Source organism: Bidens hawaiensis, unplaced genomic scaffold (genome assembly GCF_021521415.1).
Source record: "Bidens hawaiensis isolate Kalapana, Puna unplaced genomic scaffold, B.hawaiensis_p1.1 tig00002273_1, whole genome shotgun sequence".
NCBI lineage: Eukaryota > Viridiplantae > Streptophyta > Magnoliopsida > Asterales > Asteraceae > Bidens > Bidens hawaiensis.
This window is the reverse complement of record NW_027491121.1, coordinates 467,090-493,833: the sequence shown is the minus strand read 5'-3', so window position 1 is coordinate 493,833 and position 26,744 is coordinate 467,090. Positions and strand designations below refer to the sequence as shown.

Here is a 26,744-nt window from a genome sequence, read left to right as displayed (position 1 = left end):
ATCATTCAGCGAAGTTACTTAGCCAGCAAACTTAGTCAGCAGGCGAAGTTATACAGTAACAACTACGGCGAACTTATGCAGGGATTAGCTGCAGGCGAAGTTGCCCAGCAGCAGCCACTGTTTGACCTTAACCTCCCATAATCACCTCAGTTTCTGTGACACCCCGACCAAAGGCGGATTATACATCGGGGCGCCACATATTGTTTCATTACTCGTGACACTATTGGGTGTCAATATTTAATAAATATATTCATTCACGCATGCGCAACGTATACATAAGATATAAATAAACCAACATAATCAATATATTATAAATCAAAATATTCGAACAGCAATAACTTGTCTTGATACATTTTAATCTAGGTCCAAAAGTAAAAAACGTCCTATGTGTCCACAAGCTCCAAAACAGCTACTGCAAACCTGAACATGTGTTAAAATAAAACGTCAAACACGTGCGTGTTGGTGAGAAATCAAGTTTAATAGATATTCATAGTTAATCATAGATAATCATAGATAATAACAGTAAATCTGCGCGCAACATATGTTAATCTGGTATCTAACAAGGGTGAAATCAGATTGTGACCAAGCCTTAGATTCATAGCTCATAGTTCAATCCGTACTCCTAATTGAGCACAAAAACAAGAAAACTGTGCAAGTGTAAACAAAAGAGAAAACATAAACGATAGGTTCTCCCGTGTCTACCAATGGATCCATGAGAACTTCGGAATAGGCCGAACAAAGCGGTTAATGATACACACATACAAATAACAGCCAAGTAAATATCCATAACACATGGGATACTGCGCGACTAAAACTCCATAAACAGTTTAAGACTCAGTTTTGTACGAACACATGAACATCCCAAAACATTAAAACAAAAAGGGATTAGATACGAGATTACTCACTTGATAAAGATGCGATGAAAGATACAGCAAGAACCACTTTAAAATAAGCACAAGTTAACCTATAAATAAAGATTATTGTTTTTTTAATGATTTGTTTTAAGTCATAATTTAATAAGTAAATTATTATATATAATATATTACCGGAAAAGCAAGGCAGAACGGAGAGGAAGACGGAGGCAGAGAGGAGGCGGCAGAGAGAGCAAGGAGCAAGAGAACAGGAGAGATTAAGTGTTTTGTGTGTGTAGTGTTAAGAAAATAATACTATTATTTATAGGAAAACCCTAGGAGACATAAATCCAGAAAAAGGGAAAAGGTTCCAAGACAAACAGAACAAGACAAAACAAAAGATAACAAAAGATATCAAAAGATATGGCAGCTGCAGGGGGCAAGATAAAGCTGACAGCGAACAGTAAAAAGGCATGGGCAGGTCAGATAAAGGTACTGGTCAAGCATGGCAAAAGCAGATCTCAAAAGATAATGTCAGTCACTTTATCTACCAACCAATGGGGTTGGTACGCATGCTGCGCCGAAAGTAACTATTCAGACATTAGATAGGTTAGGTCAACAGTACAGAAGATAAGACAACACAAAGCATACAGGCTGGAATAAACAGAAGATACAAGGGTTAAGCGCGGGAAGGCTGAGTGCGCGAGCGCGAAGGCTGGCACAAAAATCCTTAGCGCACTGCGGGAAGAATCACAATTCCTTAGCGCACTGCGGGAAGAATCACAATTCCTTAGCGTACTGCGTGAAGAACAAGAATTCTAAGCGCATCGCGGAAAGAACATGCATTCTTAGCGCGCTGCGAGAAGAGTTCTCTTCACGCATCGCAGGAACAAGATGTCTTCACGCAGGCTTCCATGTAAGGAGTCTGGCGCGTGGAGCTGCAGACATCCTTAGGCGGGAGGGACCAAAGGACAAGCAAAGAGGGAAACAAGGCGGAAAGAGAGGAGAGGGACGGGACAGCGGGAAGGAAACGAAAGGCGGGAGGGAAATAAATACTAAATAAAATACATATTAAAAATAAAGTAAAAATACTAAATAAATATTAAATCACCAAAAGAAAGAGATCGGGTCAGAGAAACGGGTACCTGGGTCGGGTCGGATCGGGCAGATGTCACAGTCTCCCCTACTTTAAGAAATTTCGTCCCGAAATTTATCTCGAAGTAGGTTGCGCAGAGAACAGGTGCGGGTACTTGATCTTCATTTGATCTTCCCTTTCCCATGTAAACTCGGCTCCGCGCTTGAACTCCCAGCGAACTTTCACGATAGGGATGCGACTGCGCTTGGTTTGCTTTACCTCGCGATCCATAATCTCAACAGGCTTCTCAACGAAATGCATAGATTCATCAACTTGAACTTCATCGAGTGAAATGTGAAGGTTCTCGTCAGCTAAACACTTCTTGAGATTGGATACATGGAACGTTGGATGCACATTACTGAGCGCGGGCGGCAGATCAAGTCTGTAGGCAACTTTTCCTACACGCGCGAGAATCTTAAATGGTCCAACATATCGAGGAGCAAGCTTTCCTTTCTTCCCAAAGCGGACAACACCTTTCCAAGGCGACACCTTGAGGAGAACAAGATTACCAACTTGAAATTCGAGAGGCTTTCGCCTGCGATCTGCGTAACTCTTCTGTCGGCTTCTGGCAGTCAGCAGATGATCACGGATCTTGGCGATTTTATCGGTTGTCTCTTGAACAAGTTCGGGTCCTGTGATTTGAGTTTCACCCACTTCGCTCCAACAGATCGGGGAGCGGCACCTACGTCCGTAAAGTGCTTCAAATGGGGCCATACCGATACTGGAATGATAGCTGTTGTTATAAGAGAACTCGATCAAAGGCAGGTGTGAATCCCAATTTCCTCCAAAATCAAGAACACAAGATCGGAGCATATCTTCAAGAGTTTGAATAGTTCGCTCAGACTGACCGTCAGTCTGAGGATGATATGCCGTACTCATGTCCAAGCGAGTTCCTAGCGCAGATTGGAGAGAATTCCAAAAGCGAGATATAAAACGGCCATCGCGATCGGATATGATGCTCAAAGGAGTACCATGGCGGCAGACAATTTCCTTGACATAAAGCTGCGCGAGCTGCTCAACACGGTAGTTTTCACGAATGGGCAGAAAGTGAGCAGACTTAGTCAATCGATCCACTATTACCCAAATGCTATCATGTTTGCTTGCTGTCAAAGGTAACTTGGTAATAAAGTCCATCGCTACACATTCCCATTTCCACGTAGGAATTTCTGGTTGTTCGAGCAAACCAGATGGGCGTTGGTGTTCAGCTTTTACTTTAGAACAAGTCAGGCATCTAGCTACGAACACAGCAATATCCTTTTTCATGCCAGGCCACCAATAAGTAATGCGCAAATCCTTGTACATCTTATCAGCGCCAGGATGAATAGAATACCGAGATTTATGCGCTTCACACAGGATATCAGCGCGAAGATTCTCATCACAAGGGATCCAGATGCGATTGAGATAGCAGAGTATTCCACTCAGATTAGGGACAAAGTGCGCTTCCGCGCCACACGCTAACTCGGCGCGAAGGTTACCATTACTGATGGATGCGCGCTGTGCGTCACGAATACGCGATTCAAGGTTGTTCTGAATCGGCGCGAAGTGAAGCTGAGTGCGCGGCAAGATACAGTTAAGCTGGCAGGGTTTTCGGCTGAGCGCATCGGCTACCACATTAGCCTTACCAGGATGATACCGGATCTCACAATCGTAATCGCTGATGAGTTCGTTCCATCGGCGTTGCCTCATGTTAAGTTCCTTTTGATCAAAGATATGCTGAAGGCTTTTATGGTCAGTGTAGAGGATACACTTAGTACCATAAAGGTAGTGTCTCCAGATCTTCAAGGCAAAAACAACTGCACCAAGTTCGAGATCGTGAGTTGTATAATTCTTTTCATGAACCTTAAGTTGCCTCGATGCGTAAGCGATAACCTTGCCTCGTTGCATAAGAACACAACCGAGACCTTGGTTGGAGGCATCGCAGTACACGACAAAATCATCATTACCCTCAGGTAGCGCAAGAACAGGAGCTTCACACAACAGACGCTTGAGCGTCAGAAAGGCTTCTTCTTGCTTCGAGCCCCAAATATACGGTTTACCTTTGTGCGTTAGAGCTGTTAAAGGCAAAGCGATCTTCGAGAAGTTCGAAATGAAGCGCCGGTAATAACCAGCTAAGCCCAGAAAGGAACGGATCTCAGAAGGAGAGGATGGCGTAATCCAGTTCTTGATTGCTTCAATCTTGGATGGGTCGACATGAATACCCATCTTGTTTACAACATGACCAAGAAACTGTACTTCATCAGACCAGAATTCACACTTGGAAAGCTTAGCATAGAGTTGCTCAGCTTTAAGCTTTTGCAATACCAATCGGAGATGTTGCTCGTGCTCGGCCTTGGTCTTAGAATACACCAGAACATCATCGATAAACACAATCACGAATTTATCCAAGAAAGGCCTACACACCCGATTCATTAGATCCATGAAAACGGCGGGTGCGTTGGTCAAACCGAAGGACATGACCAAGAATTCAAAATGGCCATAGCGAGTTCGAAAAGCAGTCTTCGGAACATCTTCATCGCGGATGCGCAACTGGTGATAGCCAGAGCGGAGATCGATCTTGGAAAAACAAGAGGCACCTTGGAGTTGATCGAAGAGGTCGTCAATACGTGGTAAGGGATACCGGTTTTTAATGGTGAGTTTGTTCAACTCGCGGTAATCAATACACATGCGAAACGATCCATCTTTCTTTTTAACGAACAACACCGGAGCACCCCAGGGCGAAGAGCTAGGGCGAATGAATCCTTTAGCTGTCAACTCTTGAAGTTGGCTTGCCAATTCTTGCATCTCAGCGGGTGCAAGAAAATAAGGAGATTTAGCTACGGGGGAAGCACCAGGGACAAGATCAATACGGAACTCGACTTCACGAGCGGGAGGGATACCAGGAAGATCATTAGGAAAAACTTCAGGGAAATTACGCACGACAGGGATATCGCGAAGCTTCTTTTCTTCAGCAGGTTTAACCACATGGGCTAGAAATGCAACACACTTCTTCCGCATGAGTCTTTGGGCTTCGGCGCAAGACATAAGTTTAAGACCACTGGAGGGTTTTTCGCCGTAAATGTGAAGATCACCATTTTCTCGAGGTATGCGAATCAATTTCTTGGCGCAAATAACTTCGGCGCGATTCTTCGAGAGCCAGTCCATACCAATGATAACATCAAAGCTTCCAAGAGGCATAGGGATGAGGTCGATCAGAAAATCGTTTTCGTTAAGGTTAAGCGTGCAATCTTTAATCACCGAGTTAATTAAAATAGTTTCACCGTTAGCCAATTCAACTGAAAAATCCTCTTTTAAATCGCTGTGCGGTCGCGCAAGCTTCTGCTCGAAGGCGCGAGAGATAAAACTTCGATCGGCGCCAGTATCAAAAAGTACAGAGGCATAAAATCCGTTAAGTAAAAATGTACCATTAACTACATCATTATTCGCTTGCGCTTGGTGCGCGGTTATGTTAAAAGCTCGTCCACGCGTCACTTGGTTCGAAATCTGGTTCACCGGATTCGCTTGTGTGATTTGCACTTGTAGTCTCGGGCACGCGTTCCGGAAATGACTGGGATCACCGCAGTTAAAGCACGACCTGGGTCGTGGGTTTTGGTAGGTTGGTTGTGGGTTCTGCGGGTAAACTGGTGGTGTTGGCGCAATTGGATTGGCGGGAAGGACTCTACAGAACTCAGCAGAGTGACCAACACGGCCACATCGGTTACATTGTCGACACGGGACTTGAGGTGGGTGATGAAGTCTACAGGTTGGGCAAAAGGGTTGGTTTCCTGTGTAAGGTTTCTTAGTTGGCGGGGCAGGAAGTGCTGGATTGGTTAAGGCATAGTTGTGGACTACAGGAGGTGCTGGGTAGGTTGACAGTGGGTTAGGCGTGTAAACTGGAGGTTGGTATGCGGGTTGCTGGACAACGGGCGGGTTGGTAAGCGCGTAAGCTTGTCTGCGCCTACGTTTCTGGTTATGGTTTGAGGGTTCAGGTTTGGTTTCTGCGGGTTCAGGGACAGTCTTGGTGGGTTTGGTCTTCTCAGTTCCCCGCAGGAACAGGGTTCCTGCTCTGACATGGTTGTCGCTGAGCACAGCGGCCAACTCGATGGCGTCAGAGAGGGTTACTGGGTTTCTGGCCCATACAGAATCTTGAATTTCCATGGGGAGACCCCCAAGGAATTTCTCTATGGCTCGGCGGGAAGGGGTAACAAGGTGAGGGACCAGTAAGCTTAGCTCGTGGAAGCGCGTCGCGTACTCGCGCGCTTCACCGCTGTATTGCTTAAGATTCCAAAATTCCTCCTCCAGGCGCTTAACTTCGTTGGGAGGGCAGAATTCTCGCGTAAGAATTTCCTTGAATTCCTCCCATGTCATGCTTGAAGCAGCCTCTGCGCCACGCGCATGAGCTACTCCATTCCACCATGTAAGCGCTCTGGATTCCAGGACACTGGAAGCATACAGGGTTCGTCTGTCTGAGGGGCATTGGGTGTGGAGGAAAGTGTTTTCAATCTTCTCAAGCCATTGGAGCATCACGGTGGCTCCTTCAAGACCTGTGAATTTTGGAGGGTTACCCGCGTTGAAGGATTTAATGTTGTAACTGGAGGTATTGGCATTGTTTTGGCTCAAGGCTTGGGCTATTGCGGCGGCCATTTCCTGGGAACGTTGCTGTCTACGCATGCGCGAGGCTTCTCTTCTCTGAAATCGGCGAGATAGCGGAGGCATTCTATAAAAATTTTAATTTTAGTTAATATCTTAGTTTTAGCACAAAGTTTAAGAAAAGCTTGGTTTCACGGAGTTAGATACTATCAAAAGTTAAAGTAAAATAAATGACCCTAAATGCAGACTTAATAAAGGTAACAAATTCGAATCAAGAATCGATAATTCATGTATCACCATGACTTTCCGAATTCCCAATTTAAAATATACGAGCAAACGAGTATTGGAGGTTGACAATTCATGTATCACCATGACTTTTCAATCTTCAATATAAAATATACAAGAAAATGAGTATTGGAGGTTGACAATTCATGTATCACCATGACTTTTCAATCTTCAATATAAAATATACAAGAAAATGAGTATTGGAGGTTGACAATTCATGTATCACCATGACTTTTCAAGTCTCCAACCTCAGAACATAATCGTAAATGGAAATTGAAAATCAACTATTCATGTATCACCATGACTTTTCGGATTTTCAATCCCAACAAACGAATATGCAAGAAAAATCAATAAAAATCGAAATATCGTGAAATAAAACATAAAATCATATACTGCGCAAGTGCGAGCATATTCATAAATAACGAGTAATTAACAATAAGCGCGCAAACATGAGATTTCTCTCATGCGCGAGAAGGGACTCTTAGGTATTCTAGGCCGTTACGTCTAACCACCTATCCTAAAGTCAACGAGCTCTGATACCAATCTGTGACACCCCGACCAAAGGCGGATTATACATCGGGGCGCCACATATTGTTTCATTACTCGTGACACTATTGGGTGTCAATATTTAATAAATATATTCATTCACGCATGCGCAACGTATACATAAGATATAAATAAACCAACATAATCAATATATTATAAATCAAAATATTCGAACAGCAATAACTTGTCTTGATACATTTTAATCTAGGTCCAAAAGTAAAAAACGTCCTATGTGTCCACAAGCTCCAAAACAGCTACTGCAAACCTGAACATGTGTTAAAATAAAACGTCAAACACGTGCGTGTTGGTGAGAAATCAAGTTTAATAGATATTCATAGTTAATCATAGATAATCATAGATAATAACAGTAAATCTGCGCGCAACATATGTTAATCTGGTATCTAACAAGGGTGAAATCAGATTGTGACCAAGCCTTAGATTCATAGCTCATAGTTCAATCCGTACTCCTAATTGAGCACAAAAACAAGAAAACTGTGCAAGTGTAAACAAAAGAGAAAACATAAACGATAGGTTCTCCCGTGTCTACCAATGGATCCATGAGAACTTCGGAATAGGCCGAACAAAGCGGTTAATGATACACACATACAAATAACAGCCAAGTAAATATCCATAACACATGGGATACTGCGCGACTAAAACTCCATAAACAGTTTAAGACTCAGTTTTGTACGAACACATGAACATCCCAAAACATTAAAACAAAAAGGGATTAGATACGAGATTACTCACTTGATAAAGATGCGATGAAAGATACAGCAAGAACCACTTTAAAATAAGCACAAGTTAACCTATAAATAAAGATTATTGTTTTTTTAATGATTTGTTTTAAGTCATAATTTAATAAGTAAATTATTATATATAATATATTACCGGAAAAGCAAGGCAGAACGGAGAGGAAGACGGAGGCAGAGAGGAGGCGGCAGAGAGAGCAAGGAGCAAGAGAACAGGAGAGATTAAGTGTTTTGTGTGTGTAGTGTTAAGAAAATAATACTATTATTTATAGGAAAACCCTAGGAGACATAAATCCAGAAAAAGGGAAAAGGTTCCAAGACAAACAGAACAAGACAAAACAAAAGATAACAAAAGATATCAAAAGATATGGCAGCTGCAGGGGGCAAGATAAAGCTGACAGCGAACAGTAAAAAGGCATGGGCAGGTCAGATAAAGGTACTGGTCAAGCATGGCAAAAGCAGATCTCAAAAGATAATGTCAGTCACTTTATCTACCAACCAATGGGGTTGGTACGCATGCTGCGCCGAAAGTAACTATTCAGACATTAGATAGGTTAGGTCAACAGTACAGAAGATAAGACAACACAAAGCATACAGGCTGGAATAAACAGAAGATACAAGGGTTAAGCGCGGGAAGGCTGAGTGCGCGAGCGCGAAGGCTGGCACAAAAATCCTTAGCGCACTGCGGGAAGAATCACAATTCCTTAGCGCACTGCGGGAAGAATCACAATTCCTTAGCGTACTGCGTGAAGAACAAGAATTCTAAGCGCATCGCGGAAAGAACATGCATTCTTAGCGCGCTGCGAGAAGAGTTCTCTTCACGCATCGCAGGAACAAGATGTCTTCACGCAGGCTTCCATGTAAGGAGTCTGGCGCGTGGAGCTGCAGACATCCTTAGGCGGGAGGGACCAAAGGACAAGCAAAGAGGGAAACAAGGCGGAAAGAGAGGAGAGGGACGGGACAGCGGGAAGGAAACGAAAGGCGGGAGGGAAATAAATACTAAATAAAATACATATTAAAAATAAAGTAAAAATACTAAATAAATATTAAATCACCAAAAGAAAGAGATCGGGTCAGAGAAACGGGTACCTGGGTCGGGTCGGATCGGGCAGATGTCACAGTTTCAGCCGGTAACCCTTCGATATGGTGTTAACCATCCCCGAGAACAGTCCCATGGTCATTTTCGGGTAAAACTTGGCCCGGAAAAACATAAAGTTTGGACCTTTCGGCTTAAACGTTCAAAACTAGATCTTAGGGTTCCATTTTAAACGAGTTGTTTATGTTCACGGGTTCATTAGGTTCGTTTTATCATCAAGTTCGTTACTTTCAGTTTCACTTAGACCCGATCTACTATTGTTTCACGTTTCAAGACTAAACGTTTATAAAAACGTAAACTTTAAAGGTAAAGGACATACCTTTATTCGTTCGGTTGGTCACGTTTTGCTCGGTTATCTTGTATCTAGCTTGTATATAAGAGATCTATTGCTATTCGATGTTCGTTGGTCGTTTAACCCTCTTCCTCTCTCTCGGCCGTATATAATAGGATGTGTGTGTGTGTCTTTGAGTGTGTAGAGATTATGGAAAGATGGAATGAGAAGTTAGGGTTTTAGGATGGTTTAAGGGGTATTTATATCCCTTAAAGCCCATGGACCTAAGGCCCATCCCACCATCTAAATCCATTTAATTACCCAAGTCCATAACTCTTTCTATATTTAATATTAATTAAATATTAACACTCATTTTTAAATCATAGACCTCTTTTATTTATCATTACAAAATTCGGGATTTTACAAGATGGCATATCAATGAGAACGTAAAAAAGCATTGCAAGCAAAGCTTCGCTACCATTGAAGAATGCGAACAGTTTCTTGGTCGATGGAACTGGTTGATTAAGTCTAGCACTCTCTCTGAATACGAGTCAAGATACAAGCGACTTTATGATACCTTAATTGCCAGCCACAAAAGTAATTTATCTAGTTCTCATATTAAGTGTTTGTTCTAACTTGATTCAAGAGTTGTTTATTATTTTCCATATTTATTGATTTTTTTTTTCAGGAGTACTTGATTATGTTAACACCAACTGGCTCGATAAGTATAAAGAAAAGTTTGTGTCTGTGTGGATAGACCAAAATCTAAATATTGGTAATACCACAACGAATCGAGTTGAGAGCGCACACTCTCTTCTAAAAAAACACATGGTGACCCGGAACTCCATGCTTGATAAACTTGTGGGTATTATCGATCGAATCATGGTGAGCCAACTAACAGCCATAAAAGCAACCTTTGAAGAGAGTCGTAAGAAGAAAATGAATCACCACAACATACCACTTTTCAACGAGTTACGCTGTCATGTTTCATGTAAAGCCCTAGATATATTATGGGACGAGCTTAACCGGATCAACAAGTTGATGGAGTCTGGTAGAGCGTGCGGGTGTCATGTTCGCACAAGTTGTGGCATGCCATGTGCATGTATGATTTCAAAGTATTTAACTTCGGATCATACCATTCCTTTGGATTCGGTAGATATATATTGGAGGAAGTTGGATTTCGATCCATTATTTGTTGAGGAGGATGAAGGTCTTGACTCTAAAGCTAACGAGCTCGGTAGAATAATTTGTGCAACAATTTAAAAAAGAGTCAAAGGGTGGGAAAAAAAGTATGTTGTCAAAGTTTCTTTCACTAGTAATGTCAGCCTCATCAACCAGTCAACAACCAGAAGTTCAAAAACATAACCGTGGATGTCCACCGACAAAGTCTAAGGAAAATAGCAAATGCAAGCCCCCCCCCCTCAAACGCGGTAATTCTACACCATTAAGCGTTGATGAAATCATGCCCAACCAAGCAGACCCTTCAAGACACAGTTCCTTTGTCGATATCGAAAACAACGCTATACACAATTCTTATTTGGGTAGCTTGGAAAATGCGAGACACAGTTCTTATATGGGTAGCCAGGACAATGAGAGACATAGTGATGTGATGGTTTCTCAGGTGAGACGTTACCATCACAAGTATTTAGAGCAAGTTTACTACATTCTTCAACCGTTTGTTTCACATATACAAGATGTTGCTCCTGATGGAAATTGTGGATTTCGGTCTACGGCTGTTGCTTTAGGTCATCCTGAAGATAACTGGATCCATATACGAAATGAACTTATACAAGAGATGACGAGTAATTGGAATGTGTACAACCATGTATTCGGTGATGCTTGTTGTAATAGAGTGTTTAATACCCGGCATTGGTCAATCTATGGAATGGCTCCACAAGAATGCTGGATGGATATGCCGTCCACAACTTTTATGATCGCTAATAGGTATGGGGTGATCGTTCACGCATTGTCAACAGATGAACGTAACAATTCTATAATTTTTCCATTGTTACATTGTCCTGAAGAAATCCTAGATCATGCTGCCAGTGCCATTCTAAATGTCGACGATTGTCATTTTGTGGTTGTTAAGTTTGAAGGGATATACCCGATGCCGACAATTAATTCTTAATGGAAACATTACAGACATGAAATGGCAAGAGGTTGGGAAGACTTGTATCGACTGCGCGTAAAAATGTTTACAAATCTGCAAACACAACGTCAAACTGATTATGAAGACTTAGGATGATGTATGTTATGTATGTTGTATTTTAATAATGTTGTCTATCAACTTTTTTCAGTATGTTGTATTTTAATTTGATAGGGAAATTTTATGTCAAATATAAACTTTAAATATAAAAAAATCTACAATGACAACGACATTGAAAATTAGGTTGCAAACCATTATATCAAAATGGTTAAAATTGGTTGGAAAACCATTACATCATACATAAAACCCATTACATAAAAACATAACCGCGCCACTAACTCAAATTTTAATATATAACAATGGCAATTATAAGCACTATGAAGAAACTCCGGCTCATTATCAGTTGATGCTTCAATTTCTTTTTTTCTGCAACACTGATTTGGATTTCCATAACCAACTCTTTATTTGCAATCTCCAATTTGTTTTTCTTCTTTAACAACCCAAAAATTATGTCAGTTGATCTTGAACACATCTTTGGATCAAACCAGCCAATCCATTGACATTTTGATCCCTGTTATACCATTGAAGTGATTTATGTTGCGAAAAAGAAGAAGTAATTCACAAAAAAAAAACCTTACCTCATCTGGACAACCATAGAACCTACGCCCGGGATTTTTTTGGCGTCCATGATGTTCTTAAAACTGCTGGTTTACCACAATAACAAAAGACGTTGTTGGGGGGAGGAGAAAACCGACTCATCGACGAGGAAGACGACATAGTGCTATAGTACCAATATAGGTATACGAGGAAGACGACATAGCGCTATAGTACCAATATAGGTATGAGCTTGGGGTGGGAGGTTGGGGTTTTTAATTGGTGAAGGTATGAGTTTTATAGATGGGTGATTGGTGTTTATTATTAGCCTTTTACTTTTTTAGAAAAAATAAGAATTAAAAATGGATTTTATAAATAAATAACAATTATTTTTCTTCACCACATTCTTAACCATATGTATTCTTGTTTTTTTTCAAAAAGTTAATTGTTTTGTTTTTTAAATTAAATAAAATATTTTCACAAACTAATTAATTTCTTTCACATTGTTCAAAAAAAAAAATTTAATTTCTTTCACCTTACTTATACTTCCCTAATCTTTTTATTTTCCAAAAGCTAGGGTTCTCAGTTCACCATAGTCCTTAATCGGCTCATTGTTGTAGACTAAGGTAAACATTTTTTGTTCTTTATTTCTTGTAAACATATATTAATCACCACTGATGCATCCTTGTTCCTTAATTTTGTACCAGTTCCCTGTTCGCAATTTTTTGATATTTGCTTCATATAAGAAAATGGCGAACTATGACTAAAAGTTGAGATGATTAAACTAATTGAGTGTGTGTCCGAGCTTTATTTTGTCAAAAAAGTTATTAAAATTAAACTTTTGGCTTTGAGAAAAAAAACAGAGAAAAAGGAAGAAAGGAATGCTTAAGGCCAAACCGGTTATGATGTGGGATATGTGTGCATACCTCCATATTATGATTTCTCTGTTTTTGTCTATTAATTAGTTAGGTTTTTATTTTTTTTCCCATATCATTGTGTAATTAACTAAAAGCTTTCATCATCGAGTATGGGTTTCGTATTACCTAAACCCGGTCCAAATCCGATCCATTACCATTCGGTAGTATAATACTACAATTTTTTTTTATTTTTTATTTTTTGCTATTTGAAACTTGTTTTAAGATTGTTTTAGATAGCTTGTTAGCTCGTTATGAACAACACATTGGTAGGTTGGTTTGGAACTTTTTGTTATGAACTTGTGAGTTAGTAGTAGTAGCTATTTTGTGTTTTTCTTTGGCAACTTCTATTTATTTTGTGTAACAATAGTAGCTATTTTTAGGGATAGCTTGTTAGCCCGTTTATTAAAGCTCGTCCCAAATCTGTCTCAAACCCGTCAGGTATTTATCGAGTATTTACCCGTCGGGTTTCGGGGATACCCATCGGGTTTCGGGTATTCCATTAATTTATAAAAAAATACCCAGCTCAAAATCCGTCAGTTTTATATTGGATTTTGATAACAATATTCGCGGATCAGTGGGCAGGCTTTGGGAATTTAATGTGTATGCTGGGTTAAATTTAGAACAAAGTTAATTTTTGAAGTTGAATGTTGAAAGTAAAAGGTCAGTGCATGATTATGCTTTTATGGGATTAACCGATAAACTTCAGATGCAACAATTGTCAACGAATAGAACACTTTGAAAGTATACTAACATATCTATATAACTAAAATAATTAAATAAAAATATATCGGGTTACTAGGGTATATAATCGGGTAAACAGGCCTATGTAATCGGGTAATTGGGTCGGGTTCTCGGGTATATTACAAATTTTTGGGTTACTATGTCGGACGATGTAATTTGGATGGTTACAATGTCGGGTAACTGGGACGGGTTCTCGAGTATATTACAAATATTAATAATTTTAATCTAATTATTTTATGTAATTTATAATTTAGCAGGTTACTATGTCGGACGATGAAGGTTTGGAAGGTGATGATTTTATGAGACCCATAAGTATTTACAAATTCCCGCGGGAACCGAGGACCATCGCAAACTTCGTCGTTTTGTTGACAGGAAAAAGACTAACCATATCTTGATTAATTGGGATCTTTTACGGGATATAGGAGAGATTGAGAGGGCCGAGGGGATTATAGGTGTGGGTACACCATGGAGACATCTTATAGATCTTGCTGGCCTCACTTGTTATCGGGAGCTTACTTTAGAGTTTTTGTCCACGTTTCGTTTTACCCCTCCAAACAATATGCACGCAGATAACAGCGTGGTGTTCCGTTTATTTGGCCAGGATCATGGGATGACATTACCCAAGTTTGATGTTGCATCAAGATTGTACACAGAGGAGCATGTTCTTTGTCCGGAGTTCGAGGAGGGATATGTATGGAGAATGACCAAACTGTGACACAGTTTTGGGGTTAGATTGGTACCGGCCCATTTAAGATAAAGGCCAGGTCGATTTCGATTATAGATCCTCTTCATCGATACCTACACAAGGTCATCGCGTGTTCTATTACTGGTCGTGGGAAGAGTAGGGAGTGGTGCACCTCACCTGATCTGTTTTACTTATATTGTTTGTTGATGCTGGTTAATTGCAACCTTGCATGGTGTATGGCTTCTTATTTTGCTACTCTTCATAGCAAAAGGTAGGATGGTGAGATTATTTGTGGATCTTTTATTACATCCATCGGGCGGAAGTTAGGTTTGCTCAATCCGGATTTTGTTCGTGGCATGCATGTAAAAAAGGTGAGGAGTTTAGATAAAAATACAGTGAAACGTATGAAAATTGCTACGGAGTTCCCAAAGTTGTGTTTATGTTTCTCTGTGGTGCCTGGAGTTGTTTGGCAGCTTCATCAACATGAGCATGTTCAGGACCAGCCCTCCATTGACCACCATGTTCAGGACCAACACAATGACCCCGCTCAACAGCATCATCAATATTACCACATGCATGTTGTTAGAGCTCCGGCAATGCCATGCCAACTTATTCAGGATATCCAACATATTCAGGCGAGTCGGGTTTGGTTTCAAGAATGGATGGTTGAATGGGTGAGATCACAGGGTTTTAACCCCCCCTCCTACTCCTCAGCACCCGGGTCAACGGCACCATCCATCTCAGTTTTCAGGTCAGCAGCACAAGCCATCTCAGTCTTTGGGTCAGCAGCACCATCCCGTTGAGCACCCACCTCCATCAGCGTAGGGTTTTCATTGTTTGTTTATGTGGACCTGTTTTTGTGTTCTCGGTTATGTTATTATGGTTGTGATGTACTTGATTATGGATGTTCGTTGGGTGAACTCTGTAAGAATAAATATATAGTAATGTATATTTTTATATGACCATTATAATCATTTATATTATAATAGATCAAAATATTAATTATACATTATTATATATTAGTTTGGTAATTGTTGATGGGCCATATTACACTTACTAACTAATAAAGGGTTTCCCCTTAGGTGTATATATAAAGAGATAAATGTTAACATCATAACTTAATCATACACACATAACAATTTTGTGTGCCTCCTCTCTCCTAAACCGGGTTCCTCTCAAGAACCCAAACAACATCCTTAACTATGCATCCTAAATGGGAACTCGATTAAGATGACAAACATGTCGATTACATCATACTCTGCTACGGTTACTACTCTCCATGCTGTAACAGGTTCATAGGTTTATTTTTATTCATGTTTTCTATTATTTGCATGAAGAACTGATCAACAAACTCTTATTTTGTATTTATGTGGTATGGTATGTTATGTGGTATTGTTACTTCTATTACTATGTAATTTGTATTTGTAATTATAGATTCAAAATAATATAGTTAAACATGACAGCATAATATAAACTGAAGATTAATATTACAAGTAACAAAGTCAAATGACACAACTTACAACTAATTTTGGATAACATAAAATAAATAGAGGTACAATATGATGCCAATACAACAAACGCTAAACAAGGTCGGGTTCCACGCGCCACTTATATAATTCATGAGCCAGCTGACGTCGGTAGTTAACACATACCTCATCAACGTCATTTTCAATCACTAAGGGCTTCTTTTTAACCAACATTTCCATCATCATACAAACTAGAACCCCTGAATTAAAAATGTTACCCTTGTCTTGAGGCACGTTAACTTCACTGAAACCGATAACCATTTCTTTTTTCTCGTATGAATTATTCGAGTTTCTCCAGTAGTGTACACGATCAAGAAACCATGGGGAAAACAACGATAACATCTCCATTTTAGCGCTTTGAAGTTTTTCATTTCTCCACCTTTTATCTGTCCAGTATTGGGTAATTTCCATCGTTCACATATCTACACGGACGAGTAACCAATCACCACCGGAATGAAACGAACACAAAATATACACTTGGTCAACCTCCCAAAATCGTGGATATGGGTCTTTTGTTCCGGCTAGCTCTAGGGTAACTACGGAGTCTTCGTTTTTCATTTTGTCATAAAAACACGGGAGCAACACCGTCCAACGGAGTCTTAAATCTGGATTAATTCTTAATTTTGCGTATCGAACAATCATCAATCTTGTTGTCCACGCTTCGATGTGCTACGAACATATTTATCAACAATATTAGCTAGTCATTTAAAGAAACATATATATATATAAAAGTATATACAACTTTATATAAAAGTATATAAAGCTTAAGAATTTTACTGTCTCGTACCCTAACAAAGTACCCTAGAAACTTCGATTGAGTTTTTTCATTGGTAAAAACTTTGTATAGCAAAATGTGGCGTCTCCTTTAATATGAAACTCAACTACATCTCTTGGCCAACTTTTTATTCGTTGGATTCGAAACTGCAAAATTATTTTTTCGTGGGGGTTTTCGGGAACATATGAAGAAGATGCCGAAGTAATTGTACGAGGCCTCGTTAAACGCCTCCAAACATCATCAGTCCATCTTTCCGATTTGGAAACTGGTTATGAGGAAAAAAATTCTTCATTTTCTTATTTGTCTCTTTGGTGCGCCATTTGGAAGAAAATTAAGGGTTTGAACGATGGAGTATATATCAATTGTAGGGTTGATGTAAAGATGTTAAATATGAAGTATGTATTTATAGCTTAAAGTGGGTCATGTATCGTTTGAAACAAGATGTATTTATCTCGTACAGATTAATACCACTCATCTACAAATTTATCTCGTATTGTTCGTGTAACTCGTATGGGACATGGTCGTATAGGCCGTCTCAAAAAATGTGTCATGACAGAAAGCAGGAACCTGTCATGTCATATGAAAATTCAAATGGTCTCTTATGGCCCATACTACCCGTATGGGGGGTTACTCGTATAGGCCTTCTCATATTACATGGTCAACGAGTTCTGACATAAAGCTGACATCTATACTACTCGTATAAACTATACGAGTAGTATAGGTAGGGCAGGGTGTCTGAACAACAAATTCGGTGTTTGAATAGAGAAGGCCCACCCACTGGTAGTCAGAAGTTACCGTTAGTAATGTTCATAATCTTTTAGAAATCAATTTATGTTTTCTACTATGATATAAGTATGTTAGAAAATGGAATGTGAAGAACATCAATTTCAATTTGTCAGTATGGGTGACGTTAATCTTAAATATATATATATAACAAACTTTTAAAATCTCTCTAGTTGTTACTTACATTCGTTCAAGCCACCAGATTACTTTATTTGTATATGAAGGTTTTTCATGCATCTAACCTATATTCACGAGTATGGGTCTCATCAAACCCAAATAGCCCTTAAACGAGTTATAACATCTCATTAAATTAAACATTAATCTCACCAAATATCTTATATAAAAATCCTATAAAATAAGGGTATACTAAAAACTAATATCCGTTTAAAGAAAATATTATTTATAATTAAAAAAAATTATTGTAAAGAAAACGAGTCATGATTCTCATCAAACCCACATATTTTTAAACCTGATTATAACATCCAATTTATTTGTGAAACCCTTTTATCATCAAACCATAAGTATATTATAAACTTCCTTACAATAAATAAAATTAAAATACAAAAAATATTTAAATATTAAAAACGAATAATGTAAAACACCCCTGTAATATGGGAGATAAAACCTAGTACGTAATACACAAAGTTGCACTTGTCATTATACTTGGATTCTTGCAATCATGGATTAGAAATTAATTGCAAGCTTTTGCGAGGAGAAACAACCTCTAGTGGTCAAGCTTGTCATTGAGGTTCCTTCACCTTTGATGGTTTTGTTATTGATATTAAAACCATGTTAGGGCTTTTAAATGCATTCGAACTGTGTAAGGGTAAACCGAATCTATAATATATATAAACGAATATCCAAAAATCCTAGGTGTCGCGATGTGGTTGCTCCCCCTTTTTTTAGAGTCACCAGATTTGCTCGATTTATGAATGGTGAGCTCTCATGCATTTGACCCGGTTTGAACCGTTTAGGATAACCATATGCACACGGGTTATATCATATGTATACTCTAATGCTTTGGAAAACCTAATTCCCCACACCTTACCCCTCGCCTCTTCTTTCACCAAACCTTAAACCGTCCATCAAGCCTCGCCATCGATTTTTACAAACCTAATTCCATTTGCTTAATGTTTTGCTTTCTTTTTTAATTGTATCGGTGAGTATATTTTATGAATCCCACATAATTTTGAATGCTTCTCTACTATTTCTATAGTTCTTATTCAGCTTATCTACAAATTGCAAATTGCCACCATCGGGTATTATGTTTTGAATTGTTGTACATTGTTTTAGGAAAGACCTTTTTGTTGTAGAATTTTGAGAAAATTTTAAATCCACCTGCTCTAGGCATAATTTATACACATACTATAGTTTTTGAGTAAAATTTTATAATTGTTTGGATTAAGCATAGACACAAAAGAGGCATTGCATTATGGATTTTGGACCAAAATCGTTTAATCTGTAGGATTAAAAATCTTGTATGTGGCATTAAGTAGTATTCTTTGTGAATCTTCATGTCAGATAATTTTTGGGCTTTCAAAGTGACATTATTTCAGTATTATGTTTTATACTAACCCTCAAAACAAAGTGGCTAGACTACGTTTACAGTTACAGTTTAATTTGTTGATCATGATATTAAGGTAGCTTAATGTCTAATGATGTGAAAGATTCATCCACTAAAAGCGAAGGTTAGTCGTGTCTAGAGGTGGCCTCATACATGGAAAATAAAATAAATGAACAAGCCAAATCTTTTTTGTTCTAAGGTTTTGATTATTATCGCATGGGTTGTTGCATCTCTCGAGGAATGCTTTGATCAATTTGTTGCCAAAGAGTGGCTTGATATTAAGTTAAGTTACTAGATTATACTTATTGCATATTGATTATGCTTTTTGATATTTTATGAAATGCATTAAACTTAAAATATGACAATGATAAAACTTAAATATGTGGCAGGTTGTTAAGTTTCAGATTCACGACTTGCCTATGCATCTGTGAAGATTAATCCAAAAGATGCTGTCAAGGTATTTTGTTTCTTAATTACTAGATATTATTATTACTTTTTTTAGTTATCTGTTTGCTTCGTAAGTACTAGTATCTGATTTGATATTTATTTTATATAAATTATAGGTATCCAAAGGAAATCAGTATCACAGTGCCACATCTGGAGAAATAGCAATATATCGATCCTAATTGCATACTTCTAAGATAGGTCAGTATATTGTTGTAAATTATACAAGAAAACAATATGAAGTAAATATAAGAACTAAAAATGTGTCAACATGAAGGAATCATGGAATTTAACCTCGGGGCCCATTAGCTTGAATGGGAACCGACCAATCATTTACTTGGTTTACGAACCATCGCTAATGGTGGCTCTGAGTTCACTTGGTTTGAAATGAAAATAAAAGTTTATTGTGAATACTTGCAATTTATAATATTGATAAAAATTCATGACTAAAGGTTTGAAATTCAACTTATGTTCCTGGTTTTATAAATTTGGGTCTAAACTGTCTTTAGCGGATATCGTTTTAGGATATGTGCAGTATGTGTAACTTGCAAGTTGTCAAAGGTATATGAAAGTTAGATATTAAAGTAGGCTAGTGACTGGCCAGGCATGTTGGTTGGTTTTAGGCTAACACCGAAACTTTGGTTTTTGAGTTTTTAATTTTTTTTTTAAAAATGCTAAGTTTGGTTTGGATCCGTTTTAGGCTAAAGCCAAACCATATACCTAAACTTTGGTTTAGGAGTTTTTGAAAACTGTTCAGTTCGGTTTGGATCGGTTTTTGGTTAAAACCGAAACTCTGGTTTTGAAGTTTTTGAATTTTTGAAAAGTGTTTCTGTTTGGATCGGTTTAGGTTAAACCGAACCAAAAACCGAAACTTTGGTTTTTGAGCTTTTTAAAACTGTTTAGGTTTTCTGGTTGTCAGTTGAGCTTGTAAGTATTGGGTGTAAATCATTTTGCTAATTTATAACTAATTGATTATTAAAAATTTGGGGAGTTACAGTTTTATTAAATTCTTATAAATTACTTCAGAATAAAAAAAATGCGTACATTCAGTTTGGTTTTTTCGGTTTCTATTACATGCAAAACCAAAACCGAATCGTAAGTGCGGTTTCTACAAAAACATTAAACCAAACCGTCAATTTTTATTTTGGTTACGGATGGATTTTTATGGCTTTATGGACACCCGTAACTTGATTGCATGTGTATGGGATTCAAGAACAATGATGAAGGACCATATAGTTGTAGAGATCTGTAGGCTGTCGTCTACACCTTAAATGGAAATGCATCTTACTTTATATGGCTAAAAGCTTCTATTTTTTGGATATGTGGATACAACACAATTTAGCTCATTTTGGGTTCTCAAATGTCCATATGTATAACTCTAATTTTAGTTATTATTACACTTTGCATGTGTCCATCGTGCAGAAATTATAAGGTACCTGTATTTTTCATTCACAAGGGCAACATGTATTTATTGAGCCGCTTATCATTTTAGCTTTATTTTTGCAGCCTCAGTATGAAAAGGTTGCTAGGCTTTTTAATGGAGCCAGTGGGGACTATATTTATAACACGAGTAGATTGTGCGAATTGAATGTGACATTCTTATTGTTTTATGGGTTAACAACCAATTCATCTTTTAATCATGTTTGGCGACACAGGTAAATACTAAGCTCTGCGATCAGTTCTCTGTTAGTTTCTACCAGTTTCTACCAGGCACTATATTGGGTCCACCTTCTAAGTTCGTTGGTGGTGGATGGGATGGAAAAGATGAAAAAAGTGACGTTCGCCCTATTGATGATGGAAGAACCGCTAAGCGTTTGCTTAAATGGATTAATTAAAAATTAGGAAGGTATGATTGTTTGAGATATAGATATTATATTAAAACGGGAAATAAAGGTTATTAATTGATACATCTGCTTGATTTGTAGTTTGTTTATAATATAGCTCATATAACCTTGAAGACGAGAAACTTGAAGATGATCACCATCATTCAAACGTCTCGGACCCTGGACATGTTTGTTAAAGATATATTTACAATTTGAAGTTACATTTTGTAAGAGTTATTAACCCTTTTTTTGTGAGGTAGATTGCAACCTGTTATTCATTAAAGTCTACATAAGTGAAGTCTACATAAGTCAAACTTTGAAATATAAATACATTTGTTGTTCATTAAAATCAACATGGGTCAAAGTCAAACTTTGAAATCTAAATACATGCTTTGCCATACGATCCCATGACACAAAAATGAGTTAAAATCAAAGCTACAAATAAAAAGAAAAATTAAGATTTGACTTGGTCTCAATAAAACTTCAAAAGCTAAAATTTTCTCATGCAGGTCAAATGGGCTGGGTCGGGCCAACCAACAAACACTTTTTATTTGTTTTTTTGAATATTATAAATAATCAACTTATTAAATACGCTTGCAAAGCTATATTATTACAATAACAGTCTAAAACTTTTATGTATAAAGCAATTAATCGGTTGACCCGTTTTCTTTTTGATTAAATCATTTAGTATATCCCATTTGACCCGTTAGACATAAAACAAAAACAAAAATCTGCTCGTTTTCCCACCAAAATTCCCGTAAAATCTCATTTTTTTTTGTTTTTTATGAATTTTTTAAATTATCAACTTGTTAAATACGACTGCAAAGCTAAATTATTACAATAACAGTGTAAAACTTTTTATGTCGTAATGCTTCTTTGGTTGTACATAATGCTTCTTTTGATTGTACATGAAATATAGATTTTCTTTAATTACAGCCGAGGTTGTAGCAGGTTCAGCTGCATGGCTTGGTAGAGGCCTTTCGCGTGTTTATGCTCAGAGTTGAGAAGATGATTTCATGGAAAGTTAAGGAAAAGATCCGTCTAATGAGTTTCAGTAAATTTCATGTTTTGTTTTGTTTTGTTTTTTAAGATTTAGCATTGATTATTTATGTTCCGATGACGTGGAGGTCTGTTATAACAGTGCTGGTGGGTTTATAACACTGGAGAACTTATTGTATTTCAGTACATGTAATGGCTTTTGATATATTTATTTGGTGTTAATTTTTATTTTTGATACATAAATCATTTCAAGATATTTTTAGATATCAGGAAGGTGATAGGTTCATGTAAGAATATCCTTGTAGCTGGTGTTAATATCACATTCACACTTATTTAGATGTTGCACCTTGAAGCAGGTTCCAGCTTGCTTTTGTGAGTATTTTGCAGTAATTTTAATTATTTGTATTACAATCAAGTTCTTGATGGTATTTGGATTTGGGTTGTTTCAATCTTAGTTTTTTTGTAGTGGTTGATTAGTTGATCCTCATCAAATATTAATGGTCATAGTTGCAGATGCTTTGAGAACAATCGAATATGGGCTAAAGAGTTGATTTGAATGTCGACTTAGTCTTTAAGCTATGTTTTTTTTCTGGGTACCTACTTTTCTTTTCATTCGTGTTCTTGAATTCCTTTCATCATTCGCCGTTTACTTGACTACTACCCAGTTAATTTAGTACGGTTGAAGAATCGAATCACCTGTCGGCTTACTACTTAAGATATGATTATTCGGTATCTAATTTATTGGTGTTTTTGGCTTAAACATTTTGATTATATGCTTATGTAAGGAATTCATTAGGTTTTTTTCATAAGTTGTTTGAATGTCATGAGGCTATACCAGTCCAGATAACATTCAGATTAATAGTTAACTCTAGATATTATCTCGGCCTCCACTTTAAAAGTTCGGGTCGTGATCAAACCTTTATTGATAGCATGATAGTATCCGGACCTAAACTGTTTCAACTGAAACTACCAATACTATCAATACTAATTTGATAAATGAACGAACAAATATTTTGTTCATTTAAATAAATGAACGAACATGATGAGTTTTTAGAAATTGTTTTTTTATTCAGATTTTGAACTAATGGCCGGCAAAAGAATAGAATGTTTGGTGAACCTTTCAGCGGAAAGTTCGTTTATGTTTATTTAATAAGTGAGCAAACATTAACTAAATTTTTAGTTCGTTTGATTAAAAATTTGTTCTTCTGTTTAAGTTCAAGTTCGTTTAACACATATAACTATTAAGTTTTATTGTTTTTAAAATAGATAGATAGATGTTTTTCTATTCATTTAAAGAACCGAACATTCGATGAACCATGAAGACAGAATTGCAAAATGATTAAAAACAAAAACTTAAATAAGCCCGCGTGACACGCGGGCTAAAAGCTAGTATCAAATAAAGTTCAATTAAGTTTTGTCATTTAGCTCAATCCAATAATAATTTTCACCCAATCTTGTTTATCAACCCAATTCAATTAAATATAACCGTATAAAAAAATAAAGTAAAAATAAAACTATTACTTAGTCAAAAACAAAAGAATTCAAATGAAATTAAAATTCTATTTTTGAAAGTTTTGAACTTCCTAAATTTCGTTCGGTTCATTCTATCCGAAAGAATTTCAAATAGATTAAACCCAAACCAAACCAAACTTTCCCACTCCGGTGTAAACTTGAGAGTTAAACCGCCAAAAGTCAAATTCGCAAATAGAAATAGATTACAGCCCAAAAAGCACATAGTCAAAGCCTCAAAACCCAGAAAATCGTAGTTTTCATAACCAGTTCATTATTTATAGCCCTTAAATAGAGGTGCACAAAAAAACTAGAATCCAGAACCAGACCCGGAAAAAATACCCGGAATCGGTTTTTTAATACCCGGTTTTTAATGCCTGAACATGTACCCTATCCTACCCGTAGGGTACGGATAAGGTATCATTTCAGTACCAAAACCTGTACCCGATCCGAACATGATGAATAAGGTATGATTTTTAGAGACAATACTCGGACCCGAACCCGAACCTGACCCGGGTATTGCCAATAACTGATTTTTCAATACCCAGTCATATACGAACCCGGTTCTATACCCAAATGAGGTATTTGAAAACCTGATTTGTGCACCTCTACCCTCAAACATCAGGCCCATTATACAAAAGCCTAAAAGTTTGGCCGTTGAAAACAAATAATACAAAAGCCTAAAATCATAAGTTTTCTATTAAAAACCCCATAAAAACAAATACGTAGCTCATTATTATTTTATAGCCCATAATAAACAACAGGCCCATTCAGTTATACTAAAACCAGAACCAGGCCGAAGCCCTACCGTCATATTATAAATACAAAATTTCTTCGTAACCCTTCATTCGGAACCACCAAACCCTAGCGGCCACACAGTTAACTCAAGCCTTAGCAGATTCAACAAAAATGGTGATTTTTATATCTTATGCTGTATGATTTAACAGTCACAATTCAATCTAGCTGTAATGAATTATTGTTGCAGGCGGACGTTGAGGTTGATGTTGCAGCAGCCGGAGCACCGAAGAAGAGGACGTTCAAGAAGTTCAGTTTCCGTGGAGTTGATCTCGATGCGTTGCTTGACATGTCCACTGATGAGCTTGTCAAGCTCTTCACTGCTCGTGCTCGCAGAAGGTATAAATTTTTATGAAACTGTTTATGTTTTGATGGATCTATGGTTTTTATATTATTTGTGTTGGTTTGTAGGTTTCAGAGAGGTTTGAAGAGGAAGCCGATGGCTTTGATTAAGAAGCTCCGCAAAGCTGTATGTTTATTATTATTATTATTATTATTATTATTCTGTTATATGATATTGTTTGTGTTGTGTTATTTTATTGAGTTGTGACATTTGTATGTGTTTGATTGTATTGTTTTGTGACCTGGTTAAATATCTGCTTATTTTTTAAAATAAGGTTTATTTATTAGAAATGAAATTAAGTCATTATAGCCTGGAAGTTGGTTTTAAGGTTCAATTATGTTATCATTATTTTGTGTATTGTAGATTTATAGTAAGGAAGCATATATATTATTAAATTTTTATATGATTTTGTACATGTTGGTTGTTACTTTGATTGAATTGTTACGCTTGGAAATGACTAGTTATTGTTTATGTGCAATTATTGCTTAAGATTGTAATTTGGTTGGTTTGTAGAACTGTTTTCTAACAAGGATTATTAGAACAAATGTACAATGCTTTTAGCTATACAATGATTTTAGATTCCAAGTTGTTTGTTGAATATAAGTGATTTTTAGATTCTAAAATGTTTTTAAATACAAATGTGCAATTTTGATGGTCAAGATGGTAACTTGAATTTTGATGTATTTTATGCCAAGTGTTTAGGGAGTTGTTTTAGCTTGTTTTTAGACTTTTAGCTTTGATTAAGCAGTTTTATGTTAAACTTGATATATAAGAATTGGTTTTCTATTTTATTTTTTAAGATAAATGCTTTATAAGTTTTTTTACAGTTCATTTTATAGTTGCTGAAAATTTGATGCTATTTGTTTTTTTTCAACGTTTAATATGATTTATAATATTATCTGCACTATACTGATGTATGAATGTTCTTTTAATAGAAACGTGAGGCTCCAGCTGGTGAGAAGCCTGAGCTTGTGAAAACTCATTTGAGAAACATGATCATTGTTCCAGAAATGATCGGGAGTGTGGTTGGTGTTTACAATGGGAAGACTTTCAACCAGATTGAAATCAAGCCCGAGATGATCGGTCACTACCTTGCAGAGTTCTCTATCTCATACAAGCCCGTGAAGCACGGTAGGCCCGGTATTGGTGCCACTCACTCTTCCAGGTTTATCCCATTGAAGTGAGAGCTTGTTTTTTGGATGTTTTTGTTTTTAATTATGTTTTGTCAAGGATTTTGTTTTTAAAATGGCGATACTCTTGTTTTAGCGTTTAATTTTCGGTGAATGATTTCATTATGTCAGTTTTCCAGTTATATAACTTGGATCTTATGGTTCGGTCTTGTTTTACTATTCAAATTGTCATTGATAAATGGTTAATTGAGGTTAGATATGTGGTATTTGTTCAAGGTATTTATTTGGATTTGTGTCCTAAGACCTGTTTTTTAAGCTTTTATTTGTGCCATTTTTTATTGATTGCTGTGACGCCTTCAGCTGTTACAACCACTATAGGCTGTCTCTCAGTTAGCTCAGTTATTGTTAGGGACTGGAATGATGAAATGTAGTTTGGCTTACCTCTATATAATTATACTAGGTTATGTA

General features: G+C 37.3%; 1 protein-coding gene across 1 annotated transcript; it reads left to right on the top strand.

Annotated features, from left to right (window-relative positions):
* The first annotated feature begins 24,813 nt into the window (after positions 1 to 24,813).
* On the top strand, positions 24,814 to 26,479 carry LOC143613816 (small ribosomal subunit protein uS19x-like). The gene is made up of 4 exons (XM_077087431.1): positions 24,814 to 24,920; positions 24,994 to 25,142; positions 25,215 to 25,272; positions 26,082 to 26,479. Exons 1-4 carry the CDS (start codon positions 24,918 to 24,920, stop codon positions 26,328 to 26,330), a joined length of 459 nt encoding a protein of 152 aa, XP_076943546.1. The 5' UTR covers positions 24,814 to 24,917; the 3' UTR covers positions 26,331 to 26,479.
* The last annotated feature ends 265 nt before the right edge of the window (positions 26,480 to 26,744 follow it).